This window comes from Aristolochia californica, unplaced genomic scaffold (assembly GCF_029961685.1).
Source record: "Aristolochia californica isolate CCGP_79_NKW_82.1479 unplaced genomic scaffold, dmAriCali1.0.hap1 SCAF_3, whole genome shotgun sequence".
In the NCBI taxonomy this organism is placed as follows: Eukaryota; Viridiplantae; Streptophyta; class Magnoliopsida; order Piperales; family Aristolochiaceae; genus Aristolochia; species Aristolochia californica.
In genome coordinates this window covers 6626584-6642990 of record NW_027181992.1, presented here as the reverse complement: position 1 = coordinate 6642990, position 16407 = coordinate 6626584, and the positions used below count along the sequence as shown (strand labels likewise).

The 16407-nt window shown below is 37.8% G+C and overlaps 2 protein-coding genes across 2 annotated transcripts; one reads left to right on the top strand and one right to left on the bottom strand.

Annotated features, from left to right (window-relative positions):
- The first annotated feature begins 262 nt into the window (after nucleotides 1-262).
- Nucleotides 263-8956, top strand: LOC137960238 (uncharacterized protein At5g49945-like). Its single transcript, XM_068807795.1, has 3 exons — nucleotides 263-1443; nucleotides 8165-8368; nucleotides 8459-8956. Exons 1-3 carry the CDS (start codon nucleotides 409-411, stop codon nucleotides 8687-8689), a joined length of 1470 nt encoding a protein of 489 aa, XP_068663896.1. The 5' UTR covers nucleotides 263-408; the 3' UTR covers nucleotides 8690-8956.
- Nucleotides 8957-10679: 1723 nt separating this feature from the next.
- Nucleotides 10680-12050, bottom strand: LOC137958408 (GRAS family protein RAM1-like). The gene has a single exon (XM_068805405.1). The coding sequence runs from the start codon at nucleotides 12048-12050 to the stop codon at nucleotides 10680-10682; it is 1371 nt and encodes a 456-aa protein (XP_068661506.1).
- Between the last annotated feature and the right edge of the window lie 4357 nt (nucleotides 12051-16407).

Below are 16407 nucleotides of genomic sequence, written 5' to 3'. Positions count from 1 at the left end.
GCCAGAGACTAGGCTGCACTTGTGAACCAGTCTGAACTAGTGAACAAATTGAAGGGTTAAAGAAAATCACATAAAGATTTAAATATATATAAAAGATGGTGAAATCTTGAATCATTTGATTTGTGATAAGGTCGATCAACCTTGTTAACAGAAGTTTAAATTATCAGGCTAGAGTTTCACAGATAGTGAAGAAAGTATAAATTATCGGGGACGCACGGCCTGCTTCGGTGGGTACATGTTCGTATGATTGAGCCGGCGCCAGTAGATGGGTTGGATTGGATCGATCGCGGGATGGCGTTTTAGCACGCTCCCGGTGATTGATTTCATCCGAGACTATAAATTATCATCCTACGACTCCATCCGACTGCTGTCTCCTCTTCCGCTCCAACGCTCTCGGATATATTAGCCATGGCGAAGGTTAGGTGGTGCTCCCGGCTCTGTCATCTCTTGACCCGCGACGAGACTCTGTGGTATTGCCTCGCGGTAGTCTCCGTCATCTCCCTCCTTGGCCAGGAGCTATCCCGCTGCTCCGTGCTCGCCGCTGACTTCGAAGGCTTTGGCGACGAGGCCGACGAGGATTTGCAGCCTGATTTCGACCAGGCTAATGATCTGCCTTACGTCGCTCCTGTTCCTCCTCCCACGATCACGCAGTCCGATTTCGAGACGGATCGCGGGCCTCCAGGACAGCCTCTGCAGGATGATCCCATCTCGAAGACCTCCTCTCCTCCCGCCGCCACCACCACCTTTGAGTACTGGGACGAAGACGAATTCGAAGGCCTACCCACTGATTTGCCTCCTCAAAACCCTATAGACCAGGAAACTGTTGCAAGCCCCACTGCATCCGAAGCTGCTCTTGAGCCTTCCGTTAAACCTCTGCCCGGTCCTCGTTCTTACACTGTCGAGATCATCTGCGTCAGTTTCCTAATCGCGTTTGTCTTCAATTATTTTACTGGAAAGCGGGAAAACGAGAACATAGCACTCGCATGGGCTACGCAATTTGCAACCAAAGACTCCATTTTCGAGAAAAATTTCAGTCTGTTGGGAACCGGGGACGGGCAAGACACGCCGTTATTGCTGAAAGAAGGGCAGAACGTTTTTAAATTTTATGCAAGTGGAAGAAGGTTCTGTCAAGGATTGTTGGCCACGATGGAACTTAAGAGTAGGCACGATCTGATTTCGAGAATCTACAATGCTATTGTCCCGTGTAAGGATGAGATTACTTTCGAGGTTTACATGAATGATGATGCCATGGACCAAGTCGTTTTCGCTTTGGCAAGGAAAAAATTAGCTAAGGTGATGCATAAGGAGGTTAGGGATCTTCAGAGGTTTGCAAATATGGCCTCAGCCCCATCGAACAGGAAGTGGGTAGCCGAGGATTTGTCAGTGATATCGGAGTCAAGAGAGGTGGCAGGAGATCTGATTACAGAAGTTGTTGTTGATCAGGTAAACCCCTATTTTTATTTCTTTTCCCTCCCTCTAAATTGTTGTAGTTGAGGTCTCTGTCTTGTTTTCTTTTTATTTCTTCTTTTACATATCTTCCGTCGTCTAGGATTCACTAATTTCAGTATTTTGGATGGGCTGATAGTGACCCTGAGTGCTTCTTATGAGAATTTATTGATGTTGTGGAATGTGGGTAACAAGGTAGATTTTATTGTTGTTTTACCTGAAGATACTGTATATGGTATAAAGTTATCTTGCATTCACGTTTTTGGAAAGAATGATAATCACATGAATGCACTGTGATGCTACTCCCTAATTTATACTATCTGATGTGGAGGCTGATCTAACACATCAGTGTAAAACTATATATGAAGTGAATTTGCCAAATCAATTAGAAATTGATGTGCAAAAGTACACTGACCTAATATGATTTCTTGTGGAAAGATTTTGGTATAATTCGCATTAAGTTATTGATGGGAAGATGTTCCATGTGTTGATATCTGATTTTGGAAACCATATACGAATATCAATGGTAATGGTTTGGTTGGATCATGGATGGTCCACCCGTTGATATCTGATTTTGAAAATATCAAAATGTCAATGGTAATGGTTTGATGTTCTCTTGTTGATATTTGATTTTTTGGAAATGTAGTAGTACAAATGGCAATGATTTGGTAAAATGATATTTGGTCTAGCAGTTTTTGTCTGATAAGTAGTCTGTTTATTTCTTAGTGTTAAGGTGCAGGGTATTATTGTAACTTTGTATATTTTGGTAACTTCCTAATCGCAAATTGGAGGAGACATTGATAGCTAAAATCTGTTGGCACAGTTCCTGCTTGTCTGTGCTTACTATTTCTCTTATCTTTTTCTTCTGATTGTGATAGTAAAAGGGAGAGAAGTGTTTTTTTTTTTAAGTGGAAGTAACCAAAAAGGAAAATATTTTATCTTCTTTGTCCTATTTATGTCAACAAAAATATTTCATCTTCTTCTTCCGATTTACAGTGGCAAAGAATAAAAGTATCATTGTGCTTATACCATTTCTTTCCTTTGTCTTTTCTCATTTCTATCATTAATTCTCTTCGCAACTACTGTCAAACATGCGATCTTTACAGAACTTTGTGGTCATCTCTGTTGCATGGTGACTGATTGTTTCAGGCACTGTTATAAAGCCATTTTCTTGGTCGTGTTGTTAGTCTCAATCACTATCTCATCTCTATCAGATTCTACGTCCCATTTTAGGTGCTCATTTTTGGTCAATGTAAGGTTAGTAAACGTCTAAGCCAAACAAAATCACATTATTCCATCAACAAGCTAAGGTTGGTTCGAGATAGTCCAATAAGCTGTTTAGTAACTTCTTTCTCAAGAAGAAGCAACTGGTTTCAAGACTAAAAATTACTCAAATATATGAATAATTGTTAAGAAGCAATAGCCATTTGCTATTACTTAATAAAACCAGTAAGTTCCAAAGAAATGGAGAATTGTTTTAGAAAGGAAAAAACATGCTAAAACTTGTAATAGACTTCCAGGAAGCTGTAGTCATGCTATTCGCTGATGGTGGAAAGAAGTGTGAATGACTACAATAAGGTTGAAGCAGAGTGTAAATGAGATACTGATGCATTTCCTTTTTATTAGGAGCCTAAAAATATGAAATTTTGTTAAACAAAGATTTAATAAATTTCTTGCGTTTTGGCCCTGATTACGGATGGAAATCCACATTCTGCTGTCCGTGCTAGATTCAAACATGGTTATATATTTGTTTGAGTTACTATTTCAGTTTGGTGCCCCAAAATTATGCTTCTTATTTCAAGTTATCTTACACTGAAAATTCTGTAGCAGTCTATAAATTGAAATTTAAATGATTAAAAAATTCTTTTGACGAAGTTTTAAAGGATTAAAATAATTAGAAATGATTAGCTAATCTGATCTATGTTCTTATTTTATGGCCTATATTTCTAGATGGCTAAAGTACAAGACAGTGCCATCCTTTATGAATTTTATCAAATATATTTTACTTTTCATTAGCCTCCCAATGATCAGCCTACTTGACCTCCTGAGACCTATATCATTCCTCCAAGTCTCTTTGCATCTCATTCTTGAGACTTTGCTGGTTCCTTACCTTATCCCCCTTCTCCCTTGGCGAGATTTGAACACAAGAATTGAAATCCCCATGTGACCGTTGAGTCAAAGGCCCAAGTTGTTTTCTGGTACCTTTTGTTATGGAAAGCTTCTCTTTCATGTTAGTCACCATGTATTTATCAAAACTAGTTTATAATTACTTTTTTGGTGTCATCCATTGCCAAATATAAAACTTTACCAAAGAATATCCAACGTAAGGATCTTCGGACTTATATAAATTTCATCTTGTTTGTTGGAGATGGTAATGTCGTTTGATGAGTTATGGTGGAATTTTATGGGGTGAGAAGATGGTTATTGTGCTCCAAGTAAAGAGCTGTAATTATAATCCACAAGCTTTTCTTTTGGACCTGTAAACCCTCTGTAAATGTTTAATCTGATACATGGCTGGAGATGATTGTTGGCTGAAGCCTGTCTGAATTTATTTAGTTGAATCCTCCTCGTCATACCATCCGGGACAATAAATGCAAAAGAAGATGTATTTTGAGTGAGATCTCCTGGATGAACAATTAGTGATCTGGGAATTGGTGAACCTGTATGGAGCAGGTCCACATTGGGCCCCTTTGCTGTTGCCTCTTTTGATATCATACTGTAACATTCTTCCTCCAAAAAGTGTAGTTTACGATAGAAGACAATGGCAGAAACAATTCTGGATGAAAGCGCCTTACTATGGGCCACTTGGAAAGACAAGGAGTGCAGCTCCATAACTCCATATGCCGCCTTTCCACTAAAACAGAGGAAAAAATTGTTCATGTGCCTAGCATGACCAGTAACATGTTCAGTTTAAATTCCTCTCCTCCAGCCAACCCCTCTGGTGCCAGCTTGGTGGGGAAACTGGTTGCCCAAAAGATAGTTCTACAGTTTCTTATGGACAGCCCCTCATGAGCAAATTCTCACCTGTGATGAACTAGTGAAAAAGGAGGTTGTTGATTGTGAACTCCATGTGCTATGTGGTGATGTAGAGGAGAGCTGCAACCATATCTTGCTCCATTGTAAATTCTGTAGGTCAGTATGGAATTCCTTATTTCTAAAGTTTGATCTGCTCATCTGAATGCCCCGCTCCTTCAGTAATGCAGCAATAGCACTTGTGCCCATTGCCATACTATTGGTAAGCCTTGTGGAAGGCAGAAATGGCAGCAATTCCCTGGCATCTCTGGGCAGAAAGGACCAGTAGAACCTTTGAAAGCAAAAGTTGCTCGATTGGAGGTATTATAGGGAAAGCAGTTCACAGCATTTTGCTTTGGGCAAGCAGCTTGCATGGCTTGCCGCCTTTTCCATGCTCTGTTATAAGGAAGTTAGGTGCAGTTTGGTGTTTCAGAGTCTCTGGTGGTAGTTGAATGGCAGCCCCCTCCCACAAATTGGGTCAAACTCAGTTTTGGCGGCTCCTCTATTGGCAACCCAGGCCCTGCTGGGCTTGGGGAGTCTTTCGGGATAGTTCTGGTCAATTTAACTGATTTTCTCCAGGCCAGATGGATGCTGTAGATTGAACGAGTAGAAATAATGGCTCACTTGGTGGGAATCAGGTTTTTCAAGCAGAGATACGAGGGTCTCCTATTCATTGAATGGGACTCTGCATTGGTTATTGGTTGGAGAGGAAGAAGGGGCCTTCCCCTTGGGGCCTTAAGAGGGTGTTTGATGAGGTTGACCTATCTTCAGATTGGCATATCACTTTTGAGTAAAGTCCCAAATCAGCCAACTCAGCGGCTGATAGACTTGCTGGAGTCTCTAAAGTCTCTCTTTCCTCTGGGACTTCTCTTGATCTCTAGAGTAGTCTATCCTAGATTTGTATTTTATATTGTATCCTACGTTGTACTTTATGTTGTATCCTATATTGTACTTTAAGCTTTAAATGCTTTATTAATAAAAGCCACCTATCATTTTCAAAAAAAGAAAAGAAAAAGAAAAAGAAAAGTCATGCTCTAGAATTACCTAAACCAGCTATATAGTATATCTTCTGTGGGGCTTTACCATGCAGGGGTATCTCAAACTCAGCCTACATAGAATGCCAAAGGAAAACTGTCCCAACAGGATTTGGTGGGTTTGTTAATGAGCATCAATTGAATTTTCTTTAGAGGTTGTGATTGCATTTCCACTCTTCCACTGAGTGACTCATTGTAGTGGTGAATTTCTTAAGTGTAAAAGCCTTTAGTTATGCACCCTGGAAACCTTACCATGTCTTTGAATAGATTCAAAAAGGCATCAGCCATAGCATCTCAATGTTATTGTTTTGCACCCTCTGCTCAGGTAATTATTGGGTTTTACTGTGTTGGAGATAAAATTCACCATCAATATCTTGTTGTGGATTTTCCTGTCCTATATCTTTCCTTGTAATTCTTGGTATTTTTTATTGTTTATTGTTGCAATTCATTGCTTTTGATGGTCTCTCACTGCTCAAATTTGACTAAGATTCACTAGCTCCAATTTCACCAGGAGTCCATAAACTTACGTCAGTAATGACCTAAGAAATAATTTTTAAGTAAATGTCATTTCCTCCAAGCAATTTGAAAACTATCCATTTTTAGCATTATAATTGCCATTCATTTTGCTTTAGTGAAAATGTTATCATTTAAAAGAAGAATTAGAATTAAGATATTAATGTTTTTCTCTCTTTTATGTAAGTTAAAAAAAAGCATTCAAGGAAATATTACAAGTGCGTTGATCATTGAAGATAGGTCAATGTGTTCCTCATCTTAGAAGGGGCAGATATCTCTATTCTTGAAAGGTTTATAGAATGTTTCCCTGCTTGTTTGTACCCTAGCTAATTTTCTGTTTTTGGTGTAAGTAGTTTATACCATTTTAATATCCTAAGTACTATATTTCAGCATTAAGTATTTTTCCTGTCCTTTTCCTTATTAAAATATGTTTCTTGTTGTTGTTCAAAAAAGTTACTTTACATGTCCTTAAATTGGTGGATTTACTTATGTAATGGTTAATTGTTTAATTTTACTAATTCAAGAAAAAGTCAATTCTATTTAGAATTCTTTTTCCCTTTTGCATTAAGAAAAAGAGAGATTTTTCATTTGGGCCAATCCTGAAGCAAATGGTGTTGTTGCCTACTCTGTGCAGAGCCCTATTATGTTGGTGGTCTCAATCATTAATATTTATTTCCTTGCTTACCATTAGGTCCATTCTTATGTTTGTATATTTTCTTTTAATTTTTAAAATGAGACATGTTTTTGTAAAGCTTTGTGCTTGCATATGGGGGCTTTTACCCCTACTTAATATGGTTCTCGCCATCAATATGTCTTGAATGAAAAAGCATTATTTGTATGCACAAAATGACTTCAGGCTTAATTGTCATTACAATTTCTAATTCGATCTTTCAAGGATAACTTATTATCTGCCTATTCATATTTTGGATATGTAACACATATGACTTTCAGTTTTAGCATATGTCAAATAGATTTACACATAAGATATTTGTAGAAGCCGATAGTTATTGCTTAGTTATTGCTTGATCTCTATCTGGCTACTAGAGTTCGTTTGCTCAAACTGTATAGAGATGATGTTCTCTCAATATTTATCAAAGGTGTTAAATCTAGGCCCATAATCAGTAGACACAGAATGCTTGTAATTATTCTATTATTTGCATGGCGTCAGTGAGCTTTAAAATCCAAAAGTGATGGGTTCACCACATATGAAGGTAATGCCTCAAAAGAAATAAATAAAACTGTGTTCTGGACCTATTTCTTGCTGAAAATATTTTCTAATATCTTTTCTAGATTTCCTGAAGACCAGGGGGAAGTATCGAATTCTGAGAAATGAAAAATATGGAAACTTGAGTGGTAAAATTGTTCTTGGTGACCATAAATAACTTTTGGTATGAAATTGAAATTGCCAAAAGGGAAACAAATGGGATTCTAACTGAGTAGGCCTATGATTTTTTTTTTTTTTACTTAGATGTAATCTAATTATGCAAATGGGTTTAGATAGTTTATTCTCTGTGTTGAATGGCTTCAAAAAAAAAAGTTAAACCATTATAGAGTTGCTTTCATATGATTAACAGAGAACTGTATATGCTTGGGAGGGGAAGTTATTTAAAGTAGATTTAAAAATAAGAAAATGGTGCTAGAAGAGGAAATCAAAGTGATAAAAAAGAGAATCTCTGAAGAATCCAGTTGAATTAGTGTCAGGTGCCTGTAGAAAATAATAAAACTAAAAAAAGAATCGTATGGAGCTCAGCTTCTAGACAGTTTAAGGTTTAGGTTTTAATACTAAAAGTGGAGAAGTACAAGAGTTCTACTATCTATCAGGTGGTTAGAAGTGATACAGTTTGGTAAGAGCAATATTTAAAGAAATTCCTAAAGAATTTGTTTAACCTATGTTTTTTAATAGGCTTGTCTTACTTTATTATGTAGTTCTGCATCTATAGCATCTGATTTCTCTTTGATCAACTGCTGGAAGGGTTACCTATGCAAAAAAAAGTTCGTTTTAGTAAATGTTGACTTTCTTAGTTATTTGCTACCCTCAAGGGACTTATTGCTTTTAAGGGGCTTCGTTCATATTTGGTAGGACACAGTGAGTAGATTCTTTGATTCAATTGGTTTCTTGAAGGGAGCAACAGGTTGTGATTCAAATCCGGATTTTGCAGGTTTTTGGAGATAAAGCCTTTGAAAAATATGGGAGGGGTTTCATTTCACTGCATTTCTCTGATCAACATCCAGGCTCACACAAGAAGATTATGCTATTCAAGTTTGCTCTTCCCAGTGCAAAAAACATGGTCGACATGACGAGATTGGTGGCTCTTGTACCATATTACATTGATTTGGTTGGCCGATATAAACTTAGTCAACAGGTAACACTTCATTCTATTATTATTTCTTCCTTGACAAGCTAATGTAGTTACAGTTGGATACTAGTACTCATTTTATCGTTGATCCGATAGGCACGCTCTAAAACAGAAGCAACCCGATCAAAATTGGCTCAGGAGGTGTTTAAAGAGCTTCAACTTGCAAGGCAGGAAGCTCTTCAGAAGAAGAAGGCAGAAAGGAGGAAGATCGTGGAAGAGACTGAGGCTAAGCTGAGTGCTGAGGCACTGCGCAAGAAAGAAGAGAAAGACAGGGCTAGACAGATGAAAAAAGCCATGCCAAAAGTTAAGATGAGCCGTACCCGCTAAGGTTAGGAAAGTGATTAAATTTATCATTAGTTGTTTGGGAGTCCTAAGAGGTGTTCTTTTTTGTAGAATTGAATTTGACCCCTTTTTCTCTTGCTTAATTAGAATGTTACATCAAAACCAATCTCTGTGGTTCACACAGCCAAGATTCTGATGCAAATTTCAGCCAAGATTGGAGGGAACTAGTCCTGTTGCTAGAACCCATATTAGCAAATCTCAACTACTTTAATTTTGGAAATCAATTGAAAAATTCTGATTTCGTTTGCCCAATTGGAACCTCTACTGGAAAAGATTACAGGCCGAGCCTCAGCATCATTAGAAAGTCTTCAGCCAAAGACCAGCGATTTTTTTTATCAAATCACGGTTCCAGCGTCCGCTGCACGTCCGGACTGGATTAATGAAGCTAATAGCTAAAGAAAAGAAAAGCAGTTCCCAGCAAGATTTGGTAATAATTACCGCTTAAAAACCAGAAGAATGGTTTCCCCTTTGACAGAGAAAACTTGGAAACTCGGCCTGTTTGAAATGGTCATTTTCAGATTGCGTCAAATCGTATAACTCTTTAAGATCGGCGAAGATTTCACTTTCTTTGCTTCTTCGTTGGTTCTTTCCTGCTTTTCGAATAAAATTCCCATGATCCCAACAACTCTTCGCTGAGAATGGGTCCTCCCTGAAGAAAAAGACACCTCCTTCCAAAGAATCAAACAAGTGCATCAAACCTAAACTTCTTCTGCTTCTTCTTCGTCTTCGCTGACCCAGTCTTGATTCTCATCTTCTCGGCTAACGACTAACAGAAGGATTCTCTGTTGGAAACGCAGCCCTCGATATGTTTTCAAGCTTCTGGGAAGAAAAGAACAGAATAAATTACAAGGCTCATAGTGTGACTTTGGGTCTAAAATACTCTGTGAGGAGATGCCAAACAAAGACAATTTACCCAACGATGTATGACTTGATACCCAATACGTTTCGATTTTCGAGAAACGAATCTTGGTAAAGGCTTCGTTTCTGGGTGGAGGTGAGAAAAGCAAAACCAGTCTGATATTTTATATCAGACTTGATTGAGACTTCATCAACAAATCCAGCAATCACGTATTAAAGTATTATCCATCTGGTTAACGACGTTCATTAAGATATCGTTTTACCCAGAGATTTTTGAGTTGCGTGTATGTTGGAAGGTTAATCAAACGTGATTAATGCGTAAAACTTATATTTTGTTGAAGATTTGAGTGACGTTAATTTTTTATATGAGCATCTTCGATTGAGAGTATTAAGTCCTTTCCGTTGTAATTTGTATATCTATAATAAAGTTTGACTAATTCACGATCATACGAATGGATGATCTGGTTTTGTCTCATACTGAAACTCTGGTCAAGAAATAAGGGATGAGAAGAAACCTGCATTTGATGAAGTCAATGAGAAGAAAGCTTAGTTTAATTGACTGGAGTAGAAATTCAGCACAACACAGTTAACGGTCAAACTGGAGCGAAGACGTAGAAAAATCGATCATTTGAATGAAGTTTTCAGATGTTTAAGGGGGGCGTCGCCCTTCCATGGCTCTCTTGTGGGAGGATAAACTGATAAAGTGCTTTCTTAACTGTATTATCCGTCAATGGATTCTTGACGTTAAGCAGGAACATCACGACTAACTATCAGACTGTTACATTTGTAATCGTTTGGCTTCTTGTTTGATCCCACTGAAGCAGATGCGAGATACAATCCATGAAAGAACGATAGATGAGCATAAAAATCTCAGATAATGTGAAGCTGGTGGAGTCAAATTGATACCTCTATCAGAAAGATAAGATCTCCAATCAAATCAGAAAGAGCAGTAATCTGTAATTTTGACTGTGAATCGAATGAAAAAATTACAAGGAGATGTTATTAAGCATTCACAGGAAAAAGATCAGAACAGGAATTAGTCTTCTTCAATCATGTAGTGAAGATTGGAAGAAACAACTGTGAAAATGTTATGAGAGGAGTAATGATTTAGAATCAATCAAACACAATGCCAAACTGAGGCTGTTATTAGATGCCTGTCTTGCCATCCCAAAGAAAGAGCTCTTCCGCCATCCTTTTCAAAAACCTTGAACCCTCCAGCTCCATGATCGAACTCTGCAGCCGACCAATGGCACCTGATCTTCAAAAGAAGCTTAGCTTGGCTCAGGGATCTTGAACTGAGCTTAAACCCCCTGAACCCTACACGCTCCATTCTCCCCTTCCATGTCTCTAACCTTTCAAATCTCTGATGATTCTCTTCATCTTTATCACCGTTTAGCATGCTCTTTATCTCTCTCCCTAACTGGTTCCTCTCGATCCTCAGCCTCTCCGAGCTATCAGGAGGAAGACAGTCATCTAGTGAGTCAAACATCGCGGCGAAATAATGCAGCGACTCCATGAATCTTGATAAGAAGCTTTTTGGGTTTCGACTGCCTTCTTGTTCTACCAGGACTACGACGGATGGGTTGAGCGAATAAACTGACTTCAGTGCTTCATAAATTTTCGAAGAACTTCCCAGTCTATGAAGGTAGAACATTAGATTCACTGCAACAGTATCGTTCTTGTTCGTTTGTAGACCGACCGGCCGTGTGCCTGTCAAGAACCATTCGAATTTAAAGTCTAGATTAAGGCAACCCTTTGCGAAGTTCACTAATCTTGTCTCGGTTTCCTTCAGCTCTTCCGAGTTTGTCCCGAACCCAGTAATGTGAAGATGGATACGCTTGCTGCTGGTAGCCTTATCTGACAGCGACTGGATTAGTGACGGCCATTGAAACCCGTAGGAGACATCGAAGTCTACGACATGCAAAGTTCGATTGTTGTGGCTTTCCTCCTTTTCGAAAGCTTCTATGATAGCTTGATTCGCTGTGAAATGGGCGAATTGGTAGTAGGGAGAGGCGCGGTAGAGCTCTGTGAAGGCTGCGAATTCTTCTTCAGGGGTAGGTTCCTTCATGATCATCGAGTAAAAAGGTGATTGTCGGCTCAGAAGTCTCGCGGCCAAGCCATCTGCAAAATAAGCTGCTACTCTTTGGATTGAGTCACCTTTGAGAGAGACGTTCTTGTACAAATCGGTCAGGTTGTCGGCAGCCAAGCACAGCTTCTTCTCATCAATCGCAGTTGCTGAAATGAGCAGCAAATGGATCAAATGGAGGCCTTTCCCATCTTCAACTCCTACCCTCTTCGGATCCAGTTTCAACATCACTTCTCTCACTCGAAGGAATTCAAACATCTTATCGTCGTCCAAACAGACCTGGTAATTTTGAGGTACTCTCGTGTTTTCATCCCGCTTCCTTTTTTTCTCCCCGCCTCCACCAGAATCGACGGCCACGGCGAGGCGAAGGTCCAAAAGCTCGTCCTCTGCATCATCATGCATTGTTGGAAAAGAGATCAAGACCGACAAGGAGAGGAAGACGAGACGGGTGGCCTCTGCATTCAAGGGTGTCGGAATACTCGGAACTCAAATGCATGGAAATTCCTCAATATCATCACATGGGAAAATCTCCAAACAGAAGGACGTGAAATGGGTTTGTCGCGGTACGTGAATGTTTTTGAACAAAAGGATCTTTTATAAAGGATCCTAGGTTCGATGGATGGGAATCATTATAGAGGAGCTTAAGAATGGTCGGAACGGTTCAAAAGAGACCAAACATAGTCGACAAAAACAGCGTGGAGCCGGGCTTGGAATTATACACCGTCCTGAAACGACTTGTCCCTTGTCTCTTTCGGGAAAGAATAAGCAACAGGCGTATAGATTTTTCCGTTATCCTTCTTTTCCGGCCATTAAAGCTTGGCTGGCCGTCAAAACTTACCATGGTTCGTCACTGATTTTTCTTCTTCATTGGAGGTCTCAACGTTTGATTCTGTCTATATTTTCAAAGTTCAAAGTCACAGTTCGATCCTTTTCTTTAACGATTCTCTCCTAGAAACGAGCTTCGTGAAGGAGGCTTTGCGACGAATTTGGGTTCTTCACCTTGAGCTGAGCGTGACGTGATCATGGTGGACTCTTTCCCTCCTCGTATGATAAGATTCATCAATTCCACGGCCTTCATCTCGTATCAATCAATATTCAACCAAACCAATAGCGATAGGACACTTAATCCAGCAAGTTTAAGCTAGCCCAACTCAATCGATCAACCCCCAAAAGAGAATAACGATCACTAGTTCTTTTGATTCATACTCATATTAGCTTATCTTTTGGATTATTATTACTGATCATGCTGTAACTCTTATCATCATCATCTTGTAAATGATATTTTGATTTGTTCTTTCCAATTCTTTACCATGAAATCGGGAATCAAACAGGAGTTGAGGCAAAGAGTTAAAGATCTCTCACCTGCACTTAAATTAAAGAGCCAAAAACAGGTTTAGCTTTTTCAAATCATTCCAAGTGGCGAATGTAGAGCAAAACCTGGTTTCTGGTCGGCTACTTGATTCCCTTAACGACAAAACCCCGGACAATCCTCCCACCCTCCTCGAAAATTATTCCCCGAGTTCCCGACCATCATCTTCATTTCATATTTGATATTGATTTCTCTCTTGTTTGTGTTGATTAATGCTTCGCCATGTGACACGGAAACTCGTTAATATATGGGTACCTTGAATTGGACTTATAAAGGAGGAAAGAGAAGATGAAAGACAGCATTATACTCTTTGAAGGAAAACAAGGTGTGGCATTTGCTCTTCCTTTTTCTAATGCAGGTTCCCCAGTCCATACGAGTCTTTGTCTTTTTTCTCTTTATAGAATCGAGGGAAGCTTTTCTGTACTTGTTTTTGTTCTCACTGGGTTTGCATTATCAGAGTTAGGACGTTGTTATCTCATGAAATCTAATGGAGATTACATGTGGATGGACCCTTTCTCTAGATGTTTTGATTATTAATTGTAATTTCAATTAGTTCTTGCATGTAAGGTTGGTTTCTCATGTATTGGAACCCGGTATCCATTGCCTTGAGGGGAGGGTGGGAGTGTTAGCCGTTCCCTAATTTTAGTTTGATCAATTGTTCCCTTAGATGTAGGGATAGTGGATAGTTATAACCACTCTCTCTTTTGATGGGAAAAGAGGGGTTTATGAAATACGGACCTGGTCTAGTAGAGTTAGTATGTGACTTCTCCATCGAGGAAATTTTAAATAGACGAGACTCTTTTGCAACTCCTGAATTTGATCGCCATGGTTGGAAGTAATTGTTTACGCTTCCGTTTGCATTTCATTTATGAATTTCATGATGTATGTACTAAACCCTAAACATCATTGAACGAAAGGAGATATTCCTACCCTCATTGCCTTTGTATGATAGTGAAGGATCCTTCCCCACACATTCCTTCAAGGAAGAGGGAAGGGACAAGGCTTTGCCTCCCTCCTTCATGATTAGACGAAACTTCTTCCTCAATCAATTTTCTTTTAATTTTAAAATATGACATCATTTTGATATAACTAAATTGGGTAGATTTTAAGAAAACCTACTCCTACCTTGTAACCCCATCCCCACATGGAAACCCCATACTATAACCTTGTCCCCTCAGTGCAACCCCATACTATAACTCTTTCCCCTCCCTGCTTAGCAAGGCAGGTTGGTTTTTTAACTCTTATCTTACCTTTCAACCTAATCCATCCCCTAATCGAGTTGATTTTAATCTTGTTACTACAACTTCTAAAACAAGTTAATTCATAAATGGTTTGATTCATTAGAACTTAGACGAGCATAGGTTTTCGATGACATATTATTTGTACCATTTAAATGAGAATAACCCCTTCAAATTCTAATCACAAGTGACCCTTTGATTCCAATCGATTTATGTCAAGTTTAATATCCAACATGGAAGAGGATAGTTGCCACGAAGATGTTCACCTTCTACTTGTTTCTTGACATGGCACAGTGAATATCTACCCTTTGCATACACAGGTGTTCTGATCCATCTATTCTCTATAAAATAATACATTTACAAATGATACCTCTATTTTTTGTTACAACTTTATTGTTTGTGGTTTCTTCACCATTATTTGTTTTAGTCCCTAATGGTGTATTGGATTACAAGGAATAATGACTTCTTTTGTTAGCAAGACTAAGTGTACAATGCAATAAATATGTGCAACTAACTATTCCATGGGGGCTACAGCTAATTAGTTTACAATTTTTTTTATCCTATACATCGGAAGGGGATTTTGTTACTGGAAACCTATCGCAATCTCGACCTTACAAATTGAAAAATATAGAAAGCCCCAACTTTTATACTAATTGTTGTCCCATACTAGTTTCAAATTTTAATAATAAATTAAATTTTTCCATAAAGGTTTTAATAAAAATACTTTTAAAAAAATAATATTTCATAAAATAGTTTCAAAATAATTATTTATAAAATTTCTTATGAGAATCAAAATATTAACAATTTTTTATAATAAACCATAATTTCTTGCTTTATTGATTTCTCTAAAAATTATGATTTCTCCCCTATAGTAAATTTCTCTTAGAAGAAAACCCCCCAACTTCATAGAAAATACGAACTCTTCAAAGTGGCTAGATGCATCACCTAAAGCAATTATGAAATCATTTTTACTCCAAAAGAATCACATATCTCAAACAAAATTCAGTTCAATTTTTAATATCAAAGGAAGTGTAGATAAGAAGATGATTAAGATCATGGACTTAAGACCCAATTAAGGGGGGGTAAGTCCATAATGAAGTGGAATGAATTCCCCCCGCATTACTTAGTTCATTAAATTACGACGTAGTGTAGGATGAATCTTCTACCCCCCCCCCCCCCCCCAAGGAAAAATTTCTCATCATTTCCATTTCTCCTCTCCCTCTCCCTCGGCCTTCGTCTCCCGACGATTTTTTTTTGCCCCATTTCTTCCTCTCACCTTCGCTCTCTCTGCTTTCTCTCATCATCTCTCGTTTTCACTCTTTGCTTTCTCCGTTCGCCCCAGTTTCATTTATCTTGTCTCTCTCGTTGTGCAATGTCTAGGGTTTCTGCCATCAGGATCAGCGTTTCGCAGGATTTAAGGGTTCTTACCGAGTCTATGATGCTTCGGAGAACGGATTGGGACAAGAACCTCGTCGACGCAGAGTAGTGGAGTGACATTTGTTGCCGAGAGGTTAATCTTCACACTGTAACAGAATTTTGCGGCGGTTTCGGATGTCTCGGAGCCGCCTTGGAAATCTGAAATCGAAGGGCTCTTCGATGACGACGACGACTTTTATTTTTTATTTTTTTTCACTTTTTAAAAATTTATTCTAATCACATGAATTAGTATGTTAATTTATAATAAACTTTGATCATTAATTAGTTTAATTATCCAATTACTATAATTAATTAAACCATTGGATTTACATTTTGTGTTAATATATTATTAATTAATAATACATAAAAATATATATTATGTTATTGATAAGTTAATATATTTATTTATTTATTTATTATGTATTTTTTTATTTTTTATTAAAATAGTGAGTTTTAATGTTAAAATATATCTTATGTCATTACAAAATAATTTATTTATTTATTATATTCGCTTATGTTATTTTAAAATTTTTATTTATTTTAAATAATTTATTCTAGTCACATGTAATTAGTATATTAATTTATAATAAATTTTAATCATTAATTGGTTTAATTATCCAATTTCTATAATTAATTAAACCACTGGTTTTTTATTTTGTGTTAATATAATATTAATTAATAATACGTAAAAATATATATTATTTTATTTATAAATTTATTTATTTATTTATTTATT

Coding starts and splice junctions, on each gene's coding strand:
- LOC137958408 (XM_068805405.1), bottom strand. CDS start 12,050: ATGCATGATGATGCAGAGGACGAGCTTTTGGACCTTCGCCTCGCCGTG.
- LOC137960238 (XM_068807795.1), top strand. CDS start 409: ATGGCGAAGGTTAGGTGGTGCTCCCGGCTCTGTCATCTCTTGACCCGC. Junction 1,444..8,164: donor CAGAAGTTGTTGTTGATCAG/GTAAACCCCTAT, acceptor CGGATTTTGCAG/GTTTTTGGAGATAAAGCCTT. Junction 8,369..8,458: donor GATATAAACTTAGTCAACAG/GTAACACTTCAT, acceptor TTGATCCGATAG/GCACGCTCTAAAACAGAAGC.